Source organism: Trichomycterus rosablanca, chromosome 18, assembly GCF_030014385.1.
Source record: "Trichomycterus rosablanca isolate fTriRos1 chromosome 18, fTriRos1.hap1, whole genome shotgun sequence".
Classification (NCBI taxonomy): domain Eukaryota; kingdom Metazoa; phylum Chordata; class Actinopteri; order Siluriformes; family Trichomycteridae; genus Trichomycterus; species Trichomycterus rosablanca.
In genome coordinates, this window is record NC_086005.1 from 21,430,403 (window position 1) to 21,452,965 (window position 22,563).

General features: G+C 45.0%; 1 protein-coding gene across 1 annotated transcript in view; it reads right to left on the reverse strand.

Moving 5' to 3' along the window:
• The window catches only part of zmiz2 (zinc finger, MIZ-type containing 2), a 57,170-nt gene that overhangs the window by 19,210 nt on the left and 15,397 nt on the right, over positions 1-22,563 (reverse strand). The window contains exon 2 of the mRNA XM_063013845.1: positions 1,804-1,909. Within this exon, the coding sequence (XP_062869915.1) occupies positions 1,804-1,853 (50 nt within the window). The 5' untranslated portion in view covers positions 1,854-1,909. The remainder of the gene's footprint in view (positions 1-1,803; positions 1,910-22,563) is intronic.

Below are 22,563 nucleotides of genomic sequence, written 5' to 3' on the forward strand. Positions count from 1 at the left end.
GTAAGAGTGACTGGAAGCTGGCTAAATCTCATTCCTATGTTGTTAAAACTTTGTGCCATCGTAACTGTGGTTGACGCATAAAACCAATTTGGTGCATTCAGATCTCCACAGATCGTTTATTCTTGCATGATTGTGGTTCCTGAAAATTCAATAAACATACGCTTAGTGGCCAAAAGTATGTGTACACAAAACCATAAGGACAGTATGCGCATCTGTGCCAGTCTGGCAACCGCACAGCCTGGATATGCAGCCTCATCAGTGTAACGTGCAGAACGTGATTTAGCCTTTTAATGTTAAAATAAGCATATGATGCTAGACCACCAGTGCTGAGATCTCAAGCTCTCAAGTTTGAATCTCAGCTCTGCTACCCACGGTGGCTCGGTGGGTAGCACCGTCGCCTCACAGCAGGAAGGTCCTGGGTTCGATCTCCAGGTGGAACAGTCTGGGCCCTTTCTGTGTGGAGTTTGCATGTTCTCCCTGTGCCTGTGTGGGTTTCCTCCGGGAGCTCCGGTTTCCTCACACAGTCCAAAGACATGCAAGTGAGGTTAATTGGAGATACAAAATTGTCCATGACCGTGTTCAATATAACCTTGTATAATGAAGCACTTGGTAGTTCTACAATTACTGACTGTAGTCCATCTGTTTCTCTGCATGCTTTGTTAGCCCCCTTTCATGCTCTTCTTCAATGGTCAGGACCCCCACAGAGCAGGTATTATTTGGGCGGTGGATCATTCTCAGCTCTGCAGTGACACTGACATGGTGGTGGTGTGTTAGTGTGTGTTGTTCTGGTATGGGTGGATCAGACACCGCAGCGCTGCTGGAGTTTTAAAATACCGTGTCCACTCACTGTCCACTCTATTAGACACTCCTACCTAGTTGGACCACCTTGTAGATGTAAAGTCAGAGACGATCGCTCATCTATTGCTGCTGTTTGAGTTGGTCATCTTCTAGACCTTCATCAGTGGGCACAGGACGCTGCCCACGGGGCGCTGATGGCTGGATATTTTTGGTTGGTGGACTATTCTCAGTCCAGCAGGGACAGTGAGGTGTTTAAAAACTCCAGCAGCATTGCTGTGTCTTATCCATTCATACCAGCACAACACACACTAACACACCACCACCATGTCAGTGTCACTGCAGTGCTGAGAATGACCCAGCACCCCAATAATACCTACTCTGTGGTGAAAGCAGGCTAAAAAAGCATGCAGAGAAACAGATGGACTACAGTCAGTAATTGTAGAACTACAAAGTGATTCTATATGGTAAGTGGAGCTGATAAAATGGACAGTGAGTGTAGAAACAAGGAGGTGGTTTTAATGTTATGGCGGATCGGTGTATAAATAAATGTAAACATTGACTCATGCTTATTAGCAGATAGGTAGTTAGCTTGCTATTATGGGATGGAAAAAGTCATAGAAATATCTCCAAAGTGCACATCTGTAGATATTTATGACTCCAAGGTTCAAAGATCTTTAAAGGTTTTCTTTTTAGAAATTGGGGGGGGGGGGGGGGGGGGGGGGGGGTGAATGAGTCTTACATCAGAACTGCTAATGTAAATACAAACTGACGTGGAGCTGTTTGAGAACCTCACCAGGACCTAGGAGTGACCAGAGAGGTTAAAGCACATCACAAGCATCAGAATGTGGCTTTCAAGAAATCAAGAAATTCAGGGGCACAGTGGCATCATTTCAGAAGAGGAAATGTGTGGGGGCGAGCGTGGAAGGCACATGTGGTGCACTGACATGTAAACAAGAATGTACAGTTTGTGTAGAAACATCCAAAAACAAAGAAACACTAACACACCTGTGTGGCGTTGGAGGCAGGGCAGGTTTCATGGAGTTGATGGGGTTCATCTGAGGAACTTGGGGGTCAGCTGGGAACCCCGAATCACCTCAACCTGGCAGGCAGTCTGGTAGAAAGTAACAGAAAGAGAGAAATGTCACATTGACAGAAACAATGGTTTCTTTTCCGTTATGACTCACCGAGAGCACAGTCTCAACAATTGTTCTGTCAGCTGCAGTAGCTTTGTGCTGCTCGGGTTTTGATTGCTGTAGTTTTGGCCCGTGGGCACAACGGGTTAATCACGGAACATATCTCCACTCACCCCCACGCTTTAAGAACACACGTTTCACAAACATTCCTCGAGTTGGACCAGCTCCAGCAATCACATCATTAAATAAGGATACCACACGCACAGCGTGAACACTAAGAACCTGAGCTTTACGACTAAAGCACAATCCTTTCTGATTCTCAGAATTGAAAGAACAGAGGTCTCTGCTGGAAAGCTCAAACAGACAAAAGACAAAAACAAAAGGGTGTGTGAGCTACCAGAGGGACCGAGACGATCCGTTTTGAACATGTTTGTGAACGAGCGGGTACACCCTGCTCCGAACACCACTGGCTGGCTGTAGATTCCTGCTCTTGGTGGAGGAAAGGAAGGAGGGAGGGAGATGAGAGGGCTATTTATAGTGCTTTGATTTCAAAAGAAGGAGAAAAATGCAGTGTGGAAAAAAGGGCTGAGGATCTCATGGCGGTCTAGGTGCGATTTGAGCCCTTCTTGAATATAATGCCTTCAAACCCCCATCAATTATTCAGAGTGACCGGGGGAGCTGGTGTGAAGTAGAGATGGCTGGTCCTGTCCTTGCTGAGCTTTTTGCAGACACGTGTGTGTATAACGCATGTATGTGTCATAAGTCATGTTGGTGATCCACACAAATACACAGCTTCAATACTAAAGCGTCAAAACGGGCTCAGTGTTGGCTTAGCTTGTTCGATTCTTTGGTGTCCGTCTGCTATCTGGAGGGTAAGCACCATTAACTGACATGCTAATTTGCTGCCAACATCAGTGCCTGTCAGCCCTCCTCCCCCTGCCATTGCTACTCTTTATCCTTCTTTCGCTCTTCATTTCCCTCTCTTTCCTTACAGATTTAGGTCAGACACCCTACAGCTTTGAAAGGAGAGATAGAGAAGAGGCTGAGGGGGAGGCGGGCAGAGACCGAGTCGCTCAAAGGAATGTCAGAGCTGATCCGAGAGAAGGTCACCTACAGGGATAATGAGGAGAGGAGGATGTGTGCATATGTGTGTATTTAGTTAAAAAAAAGGGAGGGGGGGGGGTGTATACATAGCCACGTTTTGATAACCATCTGACGGAAACAGGCAAGACGTTCTTTGTTCGAGTAAGACTATCTACCAACACTGTTAACGCACATAAAGCACCATGCGACACCCTCACCGTGCCATTTCAGGTAGTGATTGAAATGAAGCAATACTGCAGGGTTTTTGTTTTGACAAATATAAATTCACGTCTGCGGCACTTACTAATTACTAGGGCTGGCTCGATACCACTTTTTTATGTCCGATACTGCAAATTGAGTATCTGGCGATTCCGATACCGTCATTTCTCCTCTTAAACAACTAAGCGGTAATAATACGTCTCAATGCACCATGGTTCAACTAGCTATGTAAATAACAATGCTCAGCCAGTGAAACCAAATCCAGAAAGCTCTTGACAAATTGTCATTTGTGCCGATAGACATTTTTATTGAACAGCATTTACATGTAATTGAGGCTGATTTAGCAGACAAGAAATTGACCTATTACATTTACATTTTCGGCATTTAGCAGACGCCTTTATCCAAAGCGATTTACATTACAGTTACAGTATACAGTCTGAGCAACTGAGGGTTAAGGGCCTTGCTCAAGGGCCCAACAGCAGCAAACTAGCAGTGGTGGGGCTTGAACCAGCAACCTTTGGATTAGTAGTCCTGTGCCTTAACCACTAGGCTACGGCTTGCCCTGTTAAAGCAAAGTGACTTGTTTAAGGTCTTGTTAAAGCTTTTAGTTGGATTGTTGAACTACCAGTGTTTGTCTGTAGCAGTTGTTCATAACCTGTGGACAGTGTAACAATACCATAGGCCTAGAATTCCAATACAGTGGTACCTTGTAACTCAACGTCCCCTGAACTCAAAATCTTTGAAACTCAACGGCCTTCATTGAGAAATTTGTACCCTTAAACTCGACGTGTTCAGTTTGTATTTAAAAAATGTATTTATTTAAATTCAAATTAACAATAAACAGTCGCTTTGTTCGGCGCTCGGCTTGAGCGGTGCGGTAAAACGTCATAAAAGTGTGCATATGAGACGAATCTGCATTTGTGTGGAATAACCATCAGATTCACTCTGTAAGCTGGATTTTTACTGTTTCACTTTTAAACTTGTGCTATAGCTCGAGGTTCTATTAGTGTATTAGTGTTAAAAACAACCCCATTATTTCACATTAGCCTAAGATTGTATATGCAAGTTCACAGGACCATGGAACGCATTAACAGGTTTAACATACAGTGTATCACAAAAGTGAGTACACCCCTCACATTTCTGCAAATATTTTATTATATCTTTTCATGGGACAACACTATAGACATGAAACTTGGATATAACTTAGAGTAGTCAGTGTACAACTTGTATAGCAGTGTAGATTTACTGTCTTCTGAAAATAACTCAACACAGCCATTAATGTCTAAATAGCTGGCAACATAAGTGAGTACACCCCACAGTGAACATGTCCAAATTGTGCCCAAAGTGTCAATATTTTGTGTGACCACCATTATTATCCAGCACTGCCTTAACACTCCTGGGCATGGAATTCACCAGAGCTGCACAGGTTGCTACTGGAATCCTCTTCCACTCCTCCATGATGACATCACGGAGCTGGTGGATGTTAGACACCTTGAACTCCTCCACCTTCCACTTGAGGATGCGCCACAGGTGCTCAATTGGGTTTAGTCCATCACCTTTACCTTCAGCTTCCTCAGCAAGGCAGTTGTCACCTTGGAGGTTGTGTTTGGGGTCGTTATCCTGTTGGAAAACTGCCATGAGGCCCAGTTTTCGAAGGGAGGGGATCATGCTCTGTTTCAGAATGTCACAGTACATGTTGGAATTCATGTTTCCCTCAATGAACCGCAGCTCCCCAATGCCAGCAACACTCATGCAGCCCAAGACCATGATGCTACCACCACCATGCTTGACTGTAGGCAAGATACAGTTGTCTTGGTACTTCTCACCAGGGCGCCGCCACACATGCTGGACACCATCTGAGCCAAACAAGTTTATCTTGGTCTTGTCAGACCACAGGGCATTCCAGTAATCCATGTTCTTGGACTGCTTGTCTTCAGCAAACTGTTTGCGGGCTTTCTTGTGCGTCAGCTTCCTTCTGGGATGATGATGATGACCATGCAGACCGAGTTGATGCAGTGTGCGGCGTATGGTCTGAGCACTGACAGGCTGACCTCCCACGTCTTCAACCTCTGCAGCAATGCTGGCAGCACTCATGTGTCTATTTTTTAAAGCCAACCTCTGGATATGACGCCGAACACGTGGACTCAACTTCTGGCGAAGCCTGTTCCGAGTGGAACCTGTCCTGGAAAACCGCTGTATGACCTTGGCCACCATGCTGTAGCTCAGTTTCAGGGTGTTAGCAATCTTCTTATAGCCCAGGCCATCTTTGTGGAGAGCAACAATTCTATTTCTCACATCCTCAGAGAGTTCTTTGCCATGAGGTGCCATGTTGAATATCCAGTGGCCAGTATGAGAGAATTGTACCCAAAACACCAAATTTAACAGCCCTGCTCCCCATTTACACCTGGGACCTTGACACATGACACCAGGGAGGGACAACGACACATTTGGGCACAATTTGGACATGTTCACTGTGGGGTGTACTCACTTATGTTGCCAGCTATTTAGACATTAATGGCTGTGTGTTGAGTTATTTTCAGAAGACAGTAAATCTACACTGCTATACAAGCTGTACACTGACTACTCTAAGTTATATCCAAGTTTCATGTCTATAGTGTTGTCCCATGAAAAGATATAATGAAATATTTGCAGAAATGTGAGGGGTGTACTCACTTTTGTGATACACTGTACATCCTTATGGGAAAAAAATACCTTGAAACTCAACATCACTCCCAAAACCAATTGACGTTGAGTTTCAAAATACCACTGTATATTAATTGCGCGCACACACACACACACACACACACACACACACACACACACACACACACACACACACACACACACACACACACACACTGTCAAGACTGTCTTTTGGCCTTCTTCATACTACATTGAAGTCTAGCTAATAAAGACAGGAAATACTGGTTTAAGGTTAACGTATAAGCGACTACATGCTCGATTTAATACACTAGTTAGGAATGAGTGTGGCCGGCGCCCAGGTGGCGCAGCAGGATATTCCGCTAGCACACCAGCACCGAGTTTCTGAACTCCTCGGTTCGAAACTCGGTGTTGGCACGGGTCGGCTGGGCGCCATCTGGATTGTGCCTGCAGCAGATACTAATTGGCCACCGTATCTGCAGGGTGGGGGCCGGACTATGTGTGGGTGGGGTGGCTCTTCATACCGATTGGCAGAATAGACGCCTGTGCAGAATGCAGGAACAAGAAGAGGAGGGCTGTACACGTGTCGGAAGAGGCGTATACAGTGACGTGCTCTCCTCGGATGCAATCTGGTATCTCTCAGCAGCGGAAGACAAAAATTCGAGTGTGGCCAAATGGATGCCAAATACAAAAAAAATATTACCTGCCAATAATTGCTACACATATGCTGATCGGTACTGCAACTTAAAAACCTAAAAAACCCACCACACCAGGACATATTTGTTTAACATTGCACTGGTTGATGCACTGAACGTCCTGTGTTTAATTAAGCCAGCACTTATCAGCCAACCCTTGGTTATTACAGCCACACATTCAAGTGATCCTTCAGCCAAGAAGCAGCCATCCAAACTGCTATATTACAGTAACACTAATCTTCTGGTGTGGTGAAACGCAACACTGCAGCATTCTCCCACTCATAAACCCCACATACTGCTTTCTGAATGAGGAGTTTGAAGTGCAGGGAGCATACGCTATGCACCACGGAGGCAGCAGAAAGACGGCACACAGCTTGGCACCACGCAGACGGTGCTCACGCTCACACACTCAAACCCCTGGATCTTATTTACGAGCCTCTGGGTAGCACACTTCAGCATCCCAGTCTCTTCCTCACTCCTCTATCTCACTCTACGTGTGAGACAGATAACAGAAAAAACTGTTCTTGGCCTGGAATGAACGGAACACACTGTTCCTTCTTTCTTTGTCTCCTGGATGGATTCTAGCCACTCACGCCGTCTCCTGCCTGCAGTGCTCTGATCCTGCCATGCCCCCACCACCGACAAACCCAAAAACTGCACTGACCACACTTGCGAAATTTCGCAATATCTCCCCTACCCTTATTCTCTTTGTTTGTGTGTGTCCGATACTAGTGGAACATGAAAGTTTGGGACGCTTAGTCTAAGAGGCTACAGCAGGGGTGTAAAGAGAATAAAGTACTATATTTTTGTGGTCATAAATATGCCACATACACCGATCAGGCATAAAATTAAAAAAACCTCCTTGTTTCTACACACACTGTCTATTTTTTTCAGCTCTACTTACCATATAGAAGCACTTTATAGTTCTACAATTACTGACTGTAGTCCATCTGTTTCTCTACATACTTTTTTAGCCTGCTTTCACCCTGGTCTTCAATGGTCAGGACCCCCAGAGGGCCATCACCGAGCAGGTATTATTTAGGTAGTGGATGATTCTCAGTACCGCAGTGACACGGTCATTGTGGTGGTGTGTTAGTGTGTGTTGGACTGGTATGAGTGGATCAGACACAGCAATGCTGCTGGAGTTTTTAAATACCGTGTCCACTCTATTAGCCACTCCTGCCTAGTTGGTCCACCTTGTAGATGTAAAGTCAGAGACGATCGCTCATCTGTTGCTGCTGTTTGAGTTGGTCATCTTCTAGACCTTCATCAGTGGTCACAGGTTGCTGTCCACAGGGCGCGGTTGGCTGGAATTATTTTGGTTGGTGGACTATTCTTAAAAACTCCAGCAGCACTGCTGTGTCTGATCCACTCATACCAGCACAACACACACTAACACACAACCACCATGTCAGTGTCACTGCAGTGCTGAGAATCATCCACCACCTAAATAATACCTGCTCTGTGGTGGTCCTGGGGGGGTCCTGACCATTGAAGAACAGGGTGAAAGCAGGCTAAAGAAGTATGTAGAGAAATAGATGGACTACAGTCAGTAATTGTAGAACTACAAAGTGCTTCTATATGGTAACTGGAGCCGATAAAATGAACAATGAGTGTAGAAACAAGGAGGTGGTTTTTTTGTGTTCACCACACTCAGCATTACCAATTCTGGCTAAACTATCCTTTAATGGCTTGTAAACCAAGCTTTACCACATTTCCAGACAACTGCAAACAACCTTAATTTCTGACAGGCCAGAGAAATGGCTGTGTGTCAGCGCTCTCAAAGCAAACTGCACATTCAGCTCTCCAAGGGCATGGTGCATTTCAAGTGCGCAATCGTGTAGTGAAGCGGAACAGAGGCCAGGTTGGGAAGGGAAGCATTAAGAAGAGATCAGACACATGTAAACAGGAATAAAATCCTCCCTCCTTTTTGTGAAATGCAGCCGCAAAGTGTAAAACATTGCCTCCCACCTCCCATCTAGTGCACTACTGCACTTTTTTAAATCATCCCTAATTAGTGTACGGCACAGATTACATGAAACAAACGTACAATGATACAGAGGTGGACAAAACACAACTGGTAGTCGCACAGAGCTTCTACTCAAAAAATCAGACAGACCCATCAGAATAAATGTTATAAAAGTAAATACATGACTAAAACATTGCAAAAACAAAGTGTTAGTTCAAAAAGATGGGCAAGCTGGACTGGGATGGTACAAAGAGTGGTTGTTACAAATATAAGAAAACAGGCCGCTCAGATGTCGCAGCAGTAAAACACACGCTGAACACCAGAGCGAGGGATCTCGAATACATCGTATCGAGTCTCGGTTCTGCCTGCCGGCTGGGCTGAGCGACCGCATGAACAACGATTGGCCTGTTGTTCAGATAGGGGTGGGATATTAAAGCCGGATCGAGACTCTCTCATAACTAATGCAGTTACGACCTGATTGATGGTGCCTGCACAGGGACAGGAAAAGAGTGCTGTCAGGGTGTGTCTCTCCGTACACCGTGCTGATCTGCATTGCACTCGTCAAAGTGTAGGTGACGAGCAAGACACAGCAGCAATGATGGAGTTTTTAAACACCGCACTGTCACTGCTGGACTAGAATAGTCCACCAACCAAAAATATCCAGCCTACAGTGGCCCATGGGCAGCGTCCTGTGCCCACTGATGAAGGTCTAGAAGATGACCAACTCAAACAGCAGCAATAGATGAGCGATCATCTCTGACTTTAGAGTCTAACAGAGTGGACAGTGAGTGGACACTATTTAAAAACTCCAACAGCGCTGCTGTGTCTGATCCACTCATAGCAGCACAACACACACTAACACACCACCACCATGTCAGGGTCACTGCAGTGCAGTGCTAAGAATGATCCACCACCCGAATAATACCTGCTCTGTGGTGGTCCTGTGGGGGTCCTGATCATTGAAGAACAGGGTGAAAGGGGGCTAACAAAGCATGCAGAGAAACAGATGGACTACAGTCAGTAATTGTAGAACTACAAAGTGCTTCTATATGGTAAGTGGAGCTGATAAAATGTTCTTGCCCCCTCACTGGCCGTTTCTATTCATTAGGCTGCAAACAGTCATTAGGAAGCTTAAACCACTAGCATGATCAATAATTTTAAACATGCTGGAAAATATTGATGCCTCAATCAGCGCTCGGTGATGGAAGAAATCAGATCGCTAAGCAGCTCCGGCTATAGGAGTGCTTGTAACAGGCATTTAAAGTCACTAGTTTGAAAGGCAACTCCCCAAAATTAGTCAGCGACTAACGAAACCATGAGGTCAGATCATCTACTGGACAACTAATCTCATCATTAAAACAGTCGATGATTAAGTCACACTTTGCCAATTATTCTTACATAGGAATCAGTTCTTGCTAATTGATATTGATCAGAAAAATTGCAATTAGATATAAATCGTTCAGCCCTACCCTACGTTGGTCCACTCAATCAAAAGTAAGTAGCCTTAAATGGGCATCACTGGATAAGGACAGCATGAGCTTATGGCCCACTTGGGAGTCCCGTCTAAAACCTCGTATTTGTCCGACTGCCAAATGGGGAGCAAATTTGGTCACAGGACCCCATAGGGTACCCTTCCCCCCTTTATGCCGCCCCGGCCCGGAGGATTGAAGCTCGGAGGCCTTCAAAACATACGGGGGAGGATGGTCAGGGGGAAGGGGATTAGGAGCCACAGGAAGACTGTGGTCTGATAACACATTCCTGCACACAAACCGAAAGACACAGATGCCATCAAACATACCGGTCGGCCGTTCCATTTACAATTCACGACCACTTCAAAAATCCATAACCGTGCTTTAACTCGGTAAACAGCAGCTACGACCGTCAGCGAGGGAGTTTGTAACAGGAACAAGTAGATCGTGACACTGATGCCTAAACAAACAAACTAAACTCGGAGGACACGGATCTCTGGATCTCCTAAGTGAGGAGATAAAAAGAAAGTGAATAAACAAACCAAAAGATTTCTGACACAGTTTGCTGAGCGTGCACTCAAAGCATTGTGGGCGTCCAACTGCCCGACTGCGTCATGCTTCCTCTCCACCAATGCCGATCCCTGCTCCGATTGAGGAGAACGAAGCTAACTCACGTGTGTATCTTATTACCTACACTTTGACGAGTGCAGTGCAGCTCAGCACTGTGTACGGAGAGACACACCCTGACAGCACGCTCTTCCTGTCTCTGTGCAGCCAGCAGAGGTTATAATTGCATTAGTTAAGAGAGAGAGAGAACCTATCCGGCTTAATCCCACCCACATCTGAACAACAGGCCTAGCCGGCAGGCAGAGCTGAGATTCGATACAATGTATTCAAGATCCCAGCTCTGGTTCCAGCATGTGTTTTTTTTTTCCTTCCCTTTATCTCCCCCTTTAGTGCATCCAATTGTTCAATTTGCATCGTGCTTCCTCTCTGTCTATGCCGAACCCTGCCCTGACCGAGGAGATCGAAGCTAACCCATATCCCCTCCGAAACATGAGCAGCAGCCGGATGCATTTTTGCCACCCACACATTGATGAGTGTGGCGCCACCTAGCGTTGCATGCGGAGAGACACACCCTAGGGGAACTCTTCCTCATCTCTGTGCAGGCGCCTCTAAGGGCACTCTTCCTCATCTCTGTGCAGGCGCCTCTAATCAGCCGGCAGAGGTCGTAATCGCATTCTGACAGAGAGAGACCCACATCCGGTTCTTTGTCCCACCCCCCAACTGAGCAACCGGCCAATTGTTGCTCATACAGCCACTCGGCCTCGAACCGGTAAGGCAGAGCTGGATTCGATACGATGTACTCAGAATCCAGCTCTGGTTCCAGCGTGTGTTTTTAACCGCTGCGCCACCTGAGCGGCCCATTGTGGGAATCCAAAGTGCATTATACTTTCAAGAGAAATAATCTAGGGAAATGTAACGGCACTTGATCACGCATGCGGAAGAATGAATCAGGTGTTGTGGATCAGTAATCCCCAATTTTCCTCCCAATCTAGTCGTATCTAATTTCCCGATTGCATTTGTTTGTTTGTTTATTAGGATTTTAACGTCATGTTTTACACTCTTTGGTTAGTATCTCTTGCATGTCTTTGGACTGTGGGAGGAAACCGGAACACCCGGAGGAAACCCACGCAGACACGAGGAGAACTTCACACAGAAAGGACCCGGACCACCCCACCTGGGGATCAAACCAGGCGACAGTGATACCCACTTAGCCAGCATGCCACCCCCGATCGCATTCCGCTTCCTCTACAGTTGCTGACCTCCACTACTGACCGACAAGCGTTGTGACTAACACACGGCCTCTTCTTTTTCACCTGCACGAGTTAATATGGAGGTATCCATATCACGAAGAGAGTCAAGCACTGATCTCCATTATACCCCATATCTGTGCAGATGCCATAAATCAGCCAGCAGAGGTCAGAGCAGAGCTGAGATTCCAAGATGTACGTTGAACGTTGGTGGGCTAGCACGTTTTACCTCTTCACCACCTGACTGCCCGAAGTGCTTGGTACACTGACTGAATTTGTGCACTGATAAAGCTTTTCCCCTAATACACACTGTGTTTTTCCATTTAGCCTAATGTATTTCACTGCAGCGACAGTCTTAGTCAGCAATTCACACCTCGCAAACTGTGGCCCACTTGTGGGTTATGACTTATAAAGTGTGCAAACTTTTGAATTTTAGGTCTTTTATTAGTGCACATTCATGCAGTCCAAAACATTAAAACCACCTCCTTGTTTTAACTTTATCAGCTCCACTTACCATATAGAAGCACTTTGTAGTTCTACAATTACTTGCTGTAGTCCATTTATTTCTCTACATACCGTTTTAGCCTGCTTTCACTCTGTTCTTCAATGGTCAGGACCCCCACAGGACCACCACAGAGCAGGTATTATTTAGGTGGTGGATGATTCTCAGCACTGCACTGACAATGACATGGTGGTGGTGTGTTAGTGTGTGTTGTGCTGGTATGAGTGGATCAGACAAAGCAGCGCTGCTGGAGTTTTTAAATACCGTGTCCACTCACTGTCCACTAAAGTCAGAGACGATCGCTCATCTATTGCGCTGTTGGCTGGATATTTTTGGTTGGTGGACTATTCTCAGTCCAGCAGTGACAGTGATGTGTTTGATCCACTCATACCAGCACAACACACACTAACACACCACCAACATGACGGTGTCACTGCAGTGCTGAGAATGATCCACCACCTAAATAATACCAGCTCTGTGGTGGTCCTGGGAGAGTCCTGACCATTGAAGAACAGCATGAAAGGGGGCTAACAAAGCATGCAGAGTAACATGGCCTACAGTCAGTAATTGTAGAACTACAAAGTGCTTCTATATGGTAAGTGGAGCTGATCAAATGGACAGTAAGTGTAACAATGTTATGCCCAATCAGTGTATCTATAGAATTCAATGTGAAAGATTAACACTGTCAATCTGACCAGGTTGACACAGTTTGTGAAATGTATCTAGAGATGCCTCAAAGCGCAGGTCAAAGTCCTGGAATTAATCGGAGCCCTGTACAGGGTATTCCTCAACCTCAACCAGGATAAAGTTGATCAAATAAAGTAGAAAAAAAAACAAATTAAATAACCAATTACAGAGAACATGTCAAAAAAAGATCAGATTATATGAATATGCAAAGTGAAATCTAAAATCCTTATTACAGTTTGTCATTCAACAGTCACTAACAATGGTTAAAACATTGAAGAAAAGGCTGCGTCTTTCTTTTTGAATATGCAAATTTAAAATGCCCCACCCTTTCAGAAACCCATACAGAAAGTGTCCACTGACACTCAACCCGCAATAATAAATGAATTCTCCTTTAATGACTTGAATGTTACAAACATAGGCAACGGACACTCGAGGTGGCCAAGCGTGTGTTTCGGCCTTAACGGGTCCAACTGAGCAAGTGTCAGGAACCAGGTCAGCTGTGTTTGCATAGTGCCTGAGCTTGCATTTAAAGCTTGTTTGCTTTTCTCATACCTACAGGCCTTGTGTGCTCGTGTAGCACTGGTCCAACACCTCCCTTTAAACGAAACAATCAGCTATCAACAGAAAGCCATGAGTTTGAAAACCATGAATGTTTAGCGATTTTCGAGGCATTCCCTGGCATGTCCGCGTATAATTAATCAAGATTAGCGAACCATACAAATATCCTCACGTTCGAGAGCAAAATATCAAAATGAGGTTTACATTTTGCTATGACATCGCTGGCCTGGCGTTCCACGAAACATCTGTAAGTGGTTAGTAAGACTGTTCAAGTCAAAGCTGGTGGCAGGAAGCCAAGGCCTGGGGAGTTGTGGCAGTAGAGTGAAACGAGCCGAGACTATCTCTACTCGGAACGATTAATAGCGCAGCGAGGGTTTTCTCTCAGTGAAACAATCCACTGCCTCTCTCCACAGAGTCCAGAGTTAAAGAGGAACTCTCAAACTCCACCCTGGTCACTTTAAAGCCAAGGTCAAGGCCAGAAAATAAACGATCAAAATATCATGCATGCCTGTGCTTTCTCTCTCACTCTCAGCCATAACATTAAAACCACCTCCTTGTTTCTACACACACTGTCCATTTTATCAGCTCCACTTACCATATAGAAGCACTTTGTAGTTCTACAATTACTGACTGTAGTCCATCTGTTTCTCTGCATGCTTTGTTAGCCCTCTTTGATGCTGTTCTTCAATGGTCAGGACTCTCCAGGACCACCACAGCGCAGGTATTATTTAGGTCGTGGATCATTCTCAGCACTGCAGTGACACTGACATGGTGGTGGTGTGTTAGTGTGTGTTGTGCTGGTACGAGTGGATCAGACACAGCAATGCTAATGGAGTTTTGAAACACCTCTCTGTCACTGCTGGACTGAGAATAGTCCACCAACCAAAAATATCCAGCCAACAGATGACCGACTCAAACGGCAGCAATAGATGAGCGATCGTCTCTGACTTTACATCTACAAGGTGGACCAACTAGGTAGGAGTGGACACGGTATTTGAAAACTCCAGCAGCGCTGCTGTGTCTGATCCACTCATACCAGCACAACACACACTAACACACCACCACCATGTCAGTGTCACTGCAGTGCTGAGAATCATCCACCACCTAAATAATACCTGCTCTGTGGTGGTCCTGGGAGAGTCCTGACCATTAAAGAACAGGGTAAAAGCAGGTTAAAAAAGTATGTAAAGAAATAGATGGACTATAGTCAGTAATAACACACTAGCCCACAAGTGTTGAGATCTCAAGCTCTCGAGTTTGAATCTCACCTCTGCTATCAGTCAGCCCACTGCCTACAAGACACACGAATGGCTGCGGATCAGTAGGGGTAGGGACAATAGCTGAAACAGGGTTGCTCATCACTGGCCAATCACAACTTCCGCTGACCGGTAGAGGCGCATGCACGGGGGCTGCTGATCATAGATGGCAGTGTGTGGCTCTCCACGTGTGATACTGCTACCTGTTTCGCACCCTGTCCCTGGTTTAATATAATGGATGGCTTAAAACTCCTGCTTTACATATAAACAAAGTGTGTTTATAATATTAAGAGGCTCTCCAAAGCACAAAGCAAGATTAAAAGTAGAATGTTACACAGAACCATGAGCAGAACCACGCATTCAGCACACAATACAGAAGCAGTGACGTGAGACCATGTTGTTAAACGACCATTTTCATGCTGTCTAATAAAGCTCTAATGAAACAGAAGGCAGATTTTCATGAAAGCCAACCATTTATCAGATGATCAACAAGTGCACACTGTAGAGCAGGAACTCCGGTGCTCTGGAACTCATTTTCACCTGCATGAGCCACTTTGAATCAAGCAGCCCAACATGCAAATGAAGCCACATTGTATTGATTCTCCTTTAACGACTTTGTTACGCCACTGACTGTCCTTTATGAGAGCTGCGTTGGCTGGTTTGTTAAAGGGCCTGTGCTTGATAAACTTGTCTGACTCCAACGCTCGGTTCCTCCCCCTCCTTTCGCTCTCGCCCGCAACGTGACTCACCCTGCACACGCTGATGTCTCTCTCTTGTTGGTGTAGATTGAAGAAAACAGGTTGACTGACTGATGGTTTGCTTGATTAATGGTGACAAGTACCCGATGGAGACTTGCACACTGACAGTTTACGACTGCCCTGCCACGCTGACAAACGACCACATTTAAGGTGCAAAAAGGAGGTACTGCAAGCCCCTTAGTTGACATTTACATTTTAAGCATATCAAAAGACTTAACGGTGGTCATATGCATTCCAAGCCAATAAAGGTTGAGGACCCAAGCACTGGTAACCTGACAATGCTGAGGCTTGAAACAGGGATTTTTACTAGTACAGTAGTACAGTTGACTGGAATGATGCAGAATTGAAAGAAGCAACATTGTTTAGCCAGCACAATGTCCACTGAATCATTCCTACAAAATGAATGCTTTCTTTAAAGCCCTCTCAAAGGTGGTAATAATGAGTTCTTTGTAAGCTTTGCACATACACCGATCAGCCATAACATTAAAACCACCTCCTTGTTTCTACACACACTGCCCATTTTATCAGCTCCACTTACCATATACAGTACAGGCCAAAAGTTTGGACACACCAGCCAAAAGTTTGGACACACCTTCTCTTCAATGTTTTTTCTTGATTATTTTTATTTTCTACATTGTAGATTAATACTGAAGACATCCAAACTATGAAGAATTATGTAGTGAACCAAAAAGTGTTAAACAAACCAGAATATGTTTTATATTTTACCAACTCTACCTCTGCACAACCCAACTGATGGTCTCAAACACATTTAAAAAGCAACAAATTCCAAAAATTCACACAATTTTCTAGACAAGGCACAAACATTCATTGAAAACCATTCCAGGTGGAAACCTAATAAAGCTGGTTGAGAAAATTTCAAAGAGTGTGCAAATCTGTCATTAAAGCAAAATATGGCTACTTTGAAGAATCTAAAATATAAAACATATTCTGGTTTGTTTAACACTTTTTTGTTTACTACATAATTCCATACGTGTTCCTTCATAGTTTGGATGTCTTTAGTATTAATCTACAATGTAGAAAATTTAAAAAAATTAAGAGAAACCACAGGAATGAGAAGGTGTGTCCAAACTTTTGGCCTGTACTGTAGGAGCATGTTATAGTTCTACAATTACTGACTGTAGTCCATCTGTTTCTCTGCATGCTTTGTTAGCCCTCTTTCATGCTGTTCTTCAATGGTCAGGACCACCACAGAGAAGGTATTTAGGTGGTGGGTCATTCTCAGAACTGCAGTGACACTGACATGGTGGTGGTGTGTTAGTGTGGTGTTGTGCTGGTATGAGTGGATCAGACACAGCAGCGCTGATGACACCTCAATGTCACTGCTGGACTGAGAATAGTCCACCAACCAAAAATATCCAGCCAACAGCGCCCCATAGGCAGCGTCCTGTGACCACTGATGACGGTCTAGAAGATGACCAACTCAAACAGCAGCAATAGATGAGCGATCTACAAGATGGACCAACTAGTTAGAAGTGTCTAATAGAGTGAACAGTGAGTGGACACTCATACTAGCACAACACACACTAACACACCACCGCCATGTCAGTGTCACTGCAGTGCTGAGAATGATCCACCACCTAAATAATACCTGCTCTGTGGTGGTCCTGATCATTGAAGTACAGCGTGAAAGAGGGCTAACAAAGCAACAGATGGACTACAGTCAGTAATTGTAGAACTACAAAGTGCTTTAATATGGTAAGTGGAGCTGATAAAATGGACAGTGAGTGTAGAAACAAGGAGGTGGTTTTAATGTTATGACTGATCTTTCTATGAAGATCTTTGCATGTAAACACAGCCACACCACTGAGCAGCACAATCATGACAAGTGTGGCTCCTGTACAGACTGTATTCCTGTGATATGGCACATCCGAGTCCCTTCTCAGGTCTGTAAAGTGGACACTCAACACAAGACGGTTGGACCTCACTCGGCCACAGAGGTAATATCGATGAAAGAAGCATCGGCTCACAATCCACACAGGTCATCGAAGCGGCTTCGAATCACGTGAGAAGTGAGCACCCAAGAATCCCCTTTGACCTACATTCAGACTTTACGTCTCAAAATGGACACATACGCTTTTGTGAAGAGACCGAAAGAACACATGGCTCTGTACAGCTTCATGAATGGCGCCTTTTTAAAAGTCTGAAGGACAGTCAAGAAATGCAACTGGCTTTCCGGGAAAAAAACTAATCTACAACCACACACGGTATTATTCTCAGAAGCAAGCGTGGTATAAATGTGGATGGATAAAGCAACCGTTCGATTTCCAGGCAGACATGTGTGGGCAGTGGAGAGAACCGAAGAGTTTGCCTTTATAAGCATGGATGAGGGAATGACGAGGCATCTGGTAAAGAGATGTCAAGAGGGCTCGGGCAGAACACGTCACTGTTGTGGGCGCCCTACATTGTGTCACCGTGTCCGTCGGACAGGGAGTCCCACCCAGGCACTGACTCACTCCGGTCCAGTACGTACACGGAGAGCTCGTTTTAGCTCGCACTTACACAGACTTATGCAAATCTGCAATGATCTGGCGCACAGCATATTTGCAAGTCCTTAACAAACAAGGTGAATAGAAGCTGCTAGATTACAAAGACGAGGTGGGAAACCTGTTTTTGTTTCACGGAAGTTTCTTATCAGTAATCTGTAATCGGTTTCTCCTTACCAAGGTAAATTCAGTCATCAGATGTTTGGACCCCCTCTGGTGCTGCGAGATACTTTGAGATGGATCAGATGTGATCGGACCTCTCCACATGCTTAGTTAAACCAGCATGAAACCTACACTGATCAGCCAGAACATTAAAACCACCTCCTTGTTTCTACACTCACTGTCCATTATATCAGCTCCACTTACCATATAGAAGCACGTTGTAGTTCTACAATTACTGACTGCAGTCCATCTGTTTCTCTACATACCTTTTTACCCTGCTTTCACCCTGTTTTTCAATGGTCAAAACCAACACAGGACCACCACAGAGCAGGTATCATTTGGGTGTTGGATGATTCTCAGCACTGCAGTGACACTGACATGGTGGTGGTGTGTTAGTGTGTGTTGTGCTGGTATGAGTGGATAAGACACAGCAGCGCTGCTGGAGTTCTTAAATACCGGGTCCACTCACGGCCCACTCTATTAGTCAGAGACGATCGCTCATCTATTGCTGCTGTTTGAGTTGGTCATCTTCTAGACCTTCATCAGTGGTCACAGGACGCTGCCCACGGGGCGCTGTTGGTTGGATGTTTTTGTTTGGTGGACTATTCTCAGTCCAGCAGTCACAGTGAGGTGTTTAAAAACTCCAGCAGCGCTGCTGTATTTTATCCACTCTTACCAGCACAACACACACTAACACACCACCACCATGTCAGTGTCACTGCATTGCTGAGAATGATCCACCACCCAAATAATACCTACTACTTCACCTTGCATGTATTTGGACAGTGGGAGGAAACCGGAGCACCCGGAGGAAACCCACGCGGACACGGGGAGAACATGCAAACTCCACACAGAAAGGACCTGGACCGCCCCACCTGGGGATCGAACCCAGGACCTTCTTGCTGTGAGGCGACAGTGCTACCCACTTACCACTTGACTAAACACAATTTGAGCAATTAAGTGTTAAGGGCCTTGCTTAGGGGCCCAACAGTGGCAACCCACCACCAACCTTCTCATTACTGGTCCATCTTAGCTGCTGAGGTAAGACTGCCTCAGATGTAATAAAACAATTATAAGGAAAATTATAAGCTTCCAACTTCAGGGAAGGCCATTTCTTGTTCCAGCATTATTGAGCCTAGTCTATAAAGACACTGGCTTAAAGAAACTACAGGGGCCAGCACAGAGCTCTGACCTCAGCCCTACTGAACAGCTTTGGAATCTGGGCAACATCAGTGCCCAGTATACAAATGCTTTTTTTTTTCTTGCCTGAATAGGCACAAATTCCCACAGAGTCTTGTAAGAAGCCTTCTCAAAAGAATGACTATTGCTATAGCTGATAAGATGACATCCAAGTACTTCTGGCCAAAGACTGACCTTTAGAGTGATGATGCTATTTAAGTCAGGAACATTCTCTATTCAGCTCTAACTTTGGATACATCATTTAGATTGACTACATTTTTAATACAGACTGCTTTTATGCTTTTTCCATTTAGCTTAAGATAATCATTTCAGCATTTCGGACTTCCTTCCAGCTAACAGTGCATAATCTTAAAGTATTTGCATTTAACATCCAGCTTTAAATATGTTACAAGCTAACACAAACAAGTGATGCATCTAGAACACTACAGAAAAGGGGTCATTATCATATGTACACTGTCTATTAAAATAACTGACCACTTTCCAGTCTCAATCTGCATAGCCGCATGCGAGTGAGATAGTGACGAGACGCTAATGAGCTGTCCATCAGAGACCACTGTGTCCCTGATACTGAGTACAGAGATCCATTAACCCAAGTGACCTTGTTTGGCTGCTACTCGGCTCTGCTTAGGGAAGATCCAGAGGAAGAAATCATTATCGGCCGGTTTTCCAGTCAGCCAGCTGAGCCTACACTGCACCAGCTGATCACCTTTGTCCCCCGCCCTACTCGGTGTCTTTCGGGTGTAAGCGAAGAAGGATCAAGTCTCAGCTTGTCCTCAACAGTTCAGGTGGCGTATTTCAGAGTGATTTGAATTTCATTTCCAATCCAAATCAAATTTGTGGATAAGTAACCAAATGTATAGGAATGGTCCACACTGTGTTTATTTCTAATGTTTCCCTGGTTTGTAACCGTGTAACAAATTGACACAAATGCAGGACTTTGTTACAGGCTTTACTATTGTAGGTTAATGTCTTGTGAACACAAGGCATTTGCAATTGTAAAGCTGATTTGCAAGTTTCCAAAGTTTCAGAGAAACAAGTCTGCACCAAAGAAAATCAAAGAAGCAGAGTACCCAGAGCCCACTTTTACAATGCCATAAAGCCATACAGGACCAAGACTTGCGATGCCTTAACTGGTAACCAAACATGGTTCCTCTGACACAAGCAGAGGAAAAACCAGTAGCTCTAGTTAGCCCTTAGCTGTAAGTAAATAGTGTGTGAGTGAGTGTGTGGTGCCCTGCAAGAGATTGTGACCGATCAGCCATAACACTAACACCTCCTGGTATTTTATCAGCTCCACTTACCATACAGAAGCACTTTGTAGTTCTACAGTTACTGACTGTAGTCCATCTGTTTCTCTACATACTTTTTTAGCCTGCTTTCACCCTGTTCCCAATGGTCAGGACCACCACAGGACCACTTCAGAGCAGGTATTATTTAGGTGGTGGATCATTCTCAGCACTGCACTGACACTGACATGGTGGTCCACTCTATTAGACACTCCTACCTAGTTGGTTCACCTTGTAGATGTAAAGTCAGAGACGAACGCTCATCTATTGCTGCTGTTCGAGTTGGTCACAGGACGCTACCTACGGGGCGCTGTTGGCTGAATATATTTGGTTGGTGGACTATTCTCAGTCCAGCAGTGACAGTGAGGTGTTCAAATAATCAGCGCTGCTGTGTCTTATCCACTCATACCAGCACAACACACACCAACACAACACCACCATGTCAGTGTCACTGCAGTGCTGAGAATGATCCACCACCTAAATAATACCTGCTCTGTGGTGGTCCTGTGGGGGTCCTGACCATTGAAGAACAGCATGAAAGGGGGCTAACAAAGCATGCAGAGTAACAGGTGGACTACAGTCTGTCCATACCAGTAAAATACCAATTGCAAGCAATTAAATGATGTAGTGTAGGCGATAACCACTGCCGGTCATCTGAGCCTTTTCTTAAATGGTCATCCACAAAAATAAAGCAGATGTTCCACAGTATTACAAGACAGGTCCAGTCTAAACCACAAAATAGTAAAACACAGTATGAAAAAGCTGACACCTTTACACCCTCAACTCAGCATGTTTTGTAAGCAGCGGTGGCAAAACAAAATAAAGGAAACGCATTAGTTGCCGTTCATTCATCCACTTTACTCACATTCTCAAGATTCCCAGCAGCTGGTAGAAAGGTACTCCCGGCTGACCTCGGTGACCGGTGCACATTCATATACAAGACAAAGTGTCTTTTCCCTTCTCATCTTTCAGAAGAACCAACAGTCCACAGTGCCTACAGGAGTAATTTGGGTGAGTGGTCCAAAAAGCCTTGGGTCCTATAGAGATCAAAGCTGTTCCTGTGTACCCAAACACACTGGGGGGAGCCAAGGAACATCAGTTTGCGCAGCAAACGGCAGCTGTTCGGAAAGGGAGAGTTACCTGCCCCCACCGCATTGCACAGGCCAACCCTTCCCCCAATCCTAGGATTACTTACTCTTTCCAACAGCCATTACACTTCTAGAGCAAAAAGATTTAAAACCAGACATGTTCAGAATTTTGACTGCATATGAGTATTTCTCTTTCCCTAAAAGCACTGGACCCACAAAAGTGTTTCAATTATGCTTGTAACAAAATCTCTGTAATGCAGAGCCGGGCACAAACAAGTCTTGTTTAGGTTTTCTCTGGCCACAGGCAATTTAGTTCATTCACGCTGCATTCACATGCTACTCGTGCCGGGATGGCCAAAAGGCAGCTTGAGCATGTCTTGACACCTTGGCAGGCACTTCGTCTGTGGCAGAGAAGCTTGCCTAACAGAACAGCGATCGAAATATCTAGTTCCGTGAATTCTGTGCAAAACGGCTGTGTATTTAAGTGAGGAAAATCCCTTATTCTCTGTCTAAGGGCAGGATTATCCAAATTAATGAGCCCCAGCCTTTACGTTCTATCCTACAGAGGTGTGTAGGAGGAATAAAGCAGTCACTTAATAAGGATCTTTACTGTGTGCAAAGCCAGTCAATAGGAGGTCGGCCCTGGCTTCTTCCATCTGTCTGACAATGCACTGGCTGCAGGAAAGGGGGGGAAGTAAGAAAAAAAACAGCAGACAGGGCA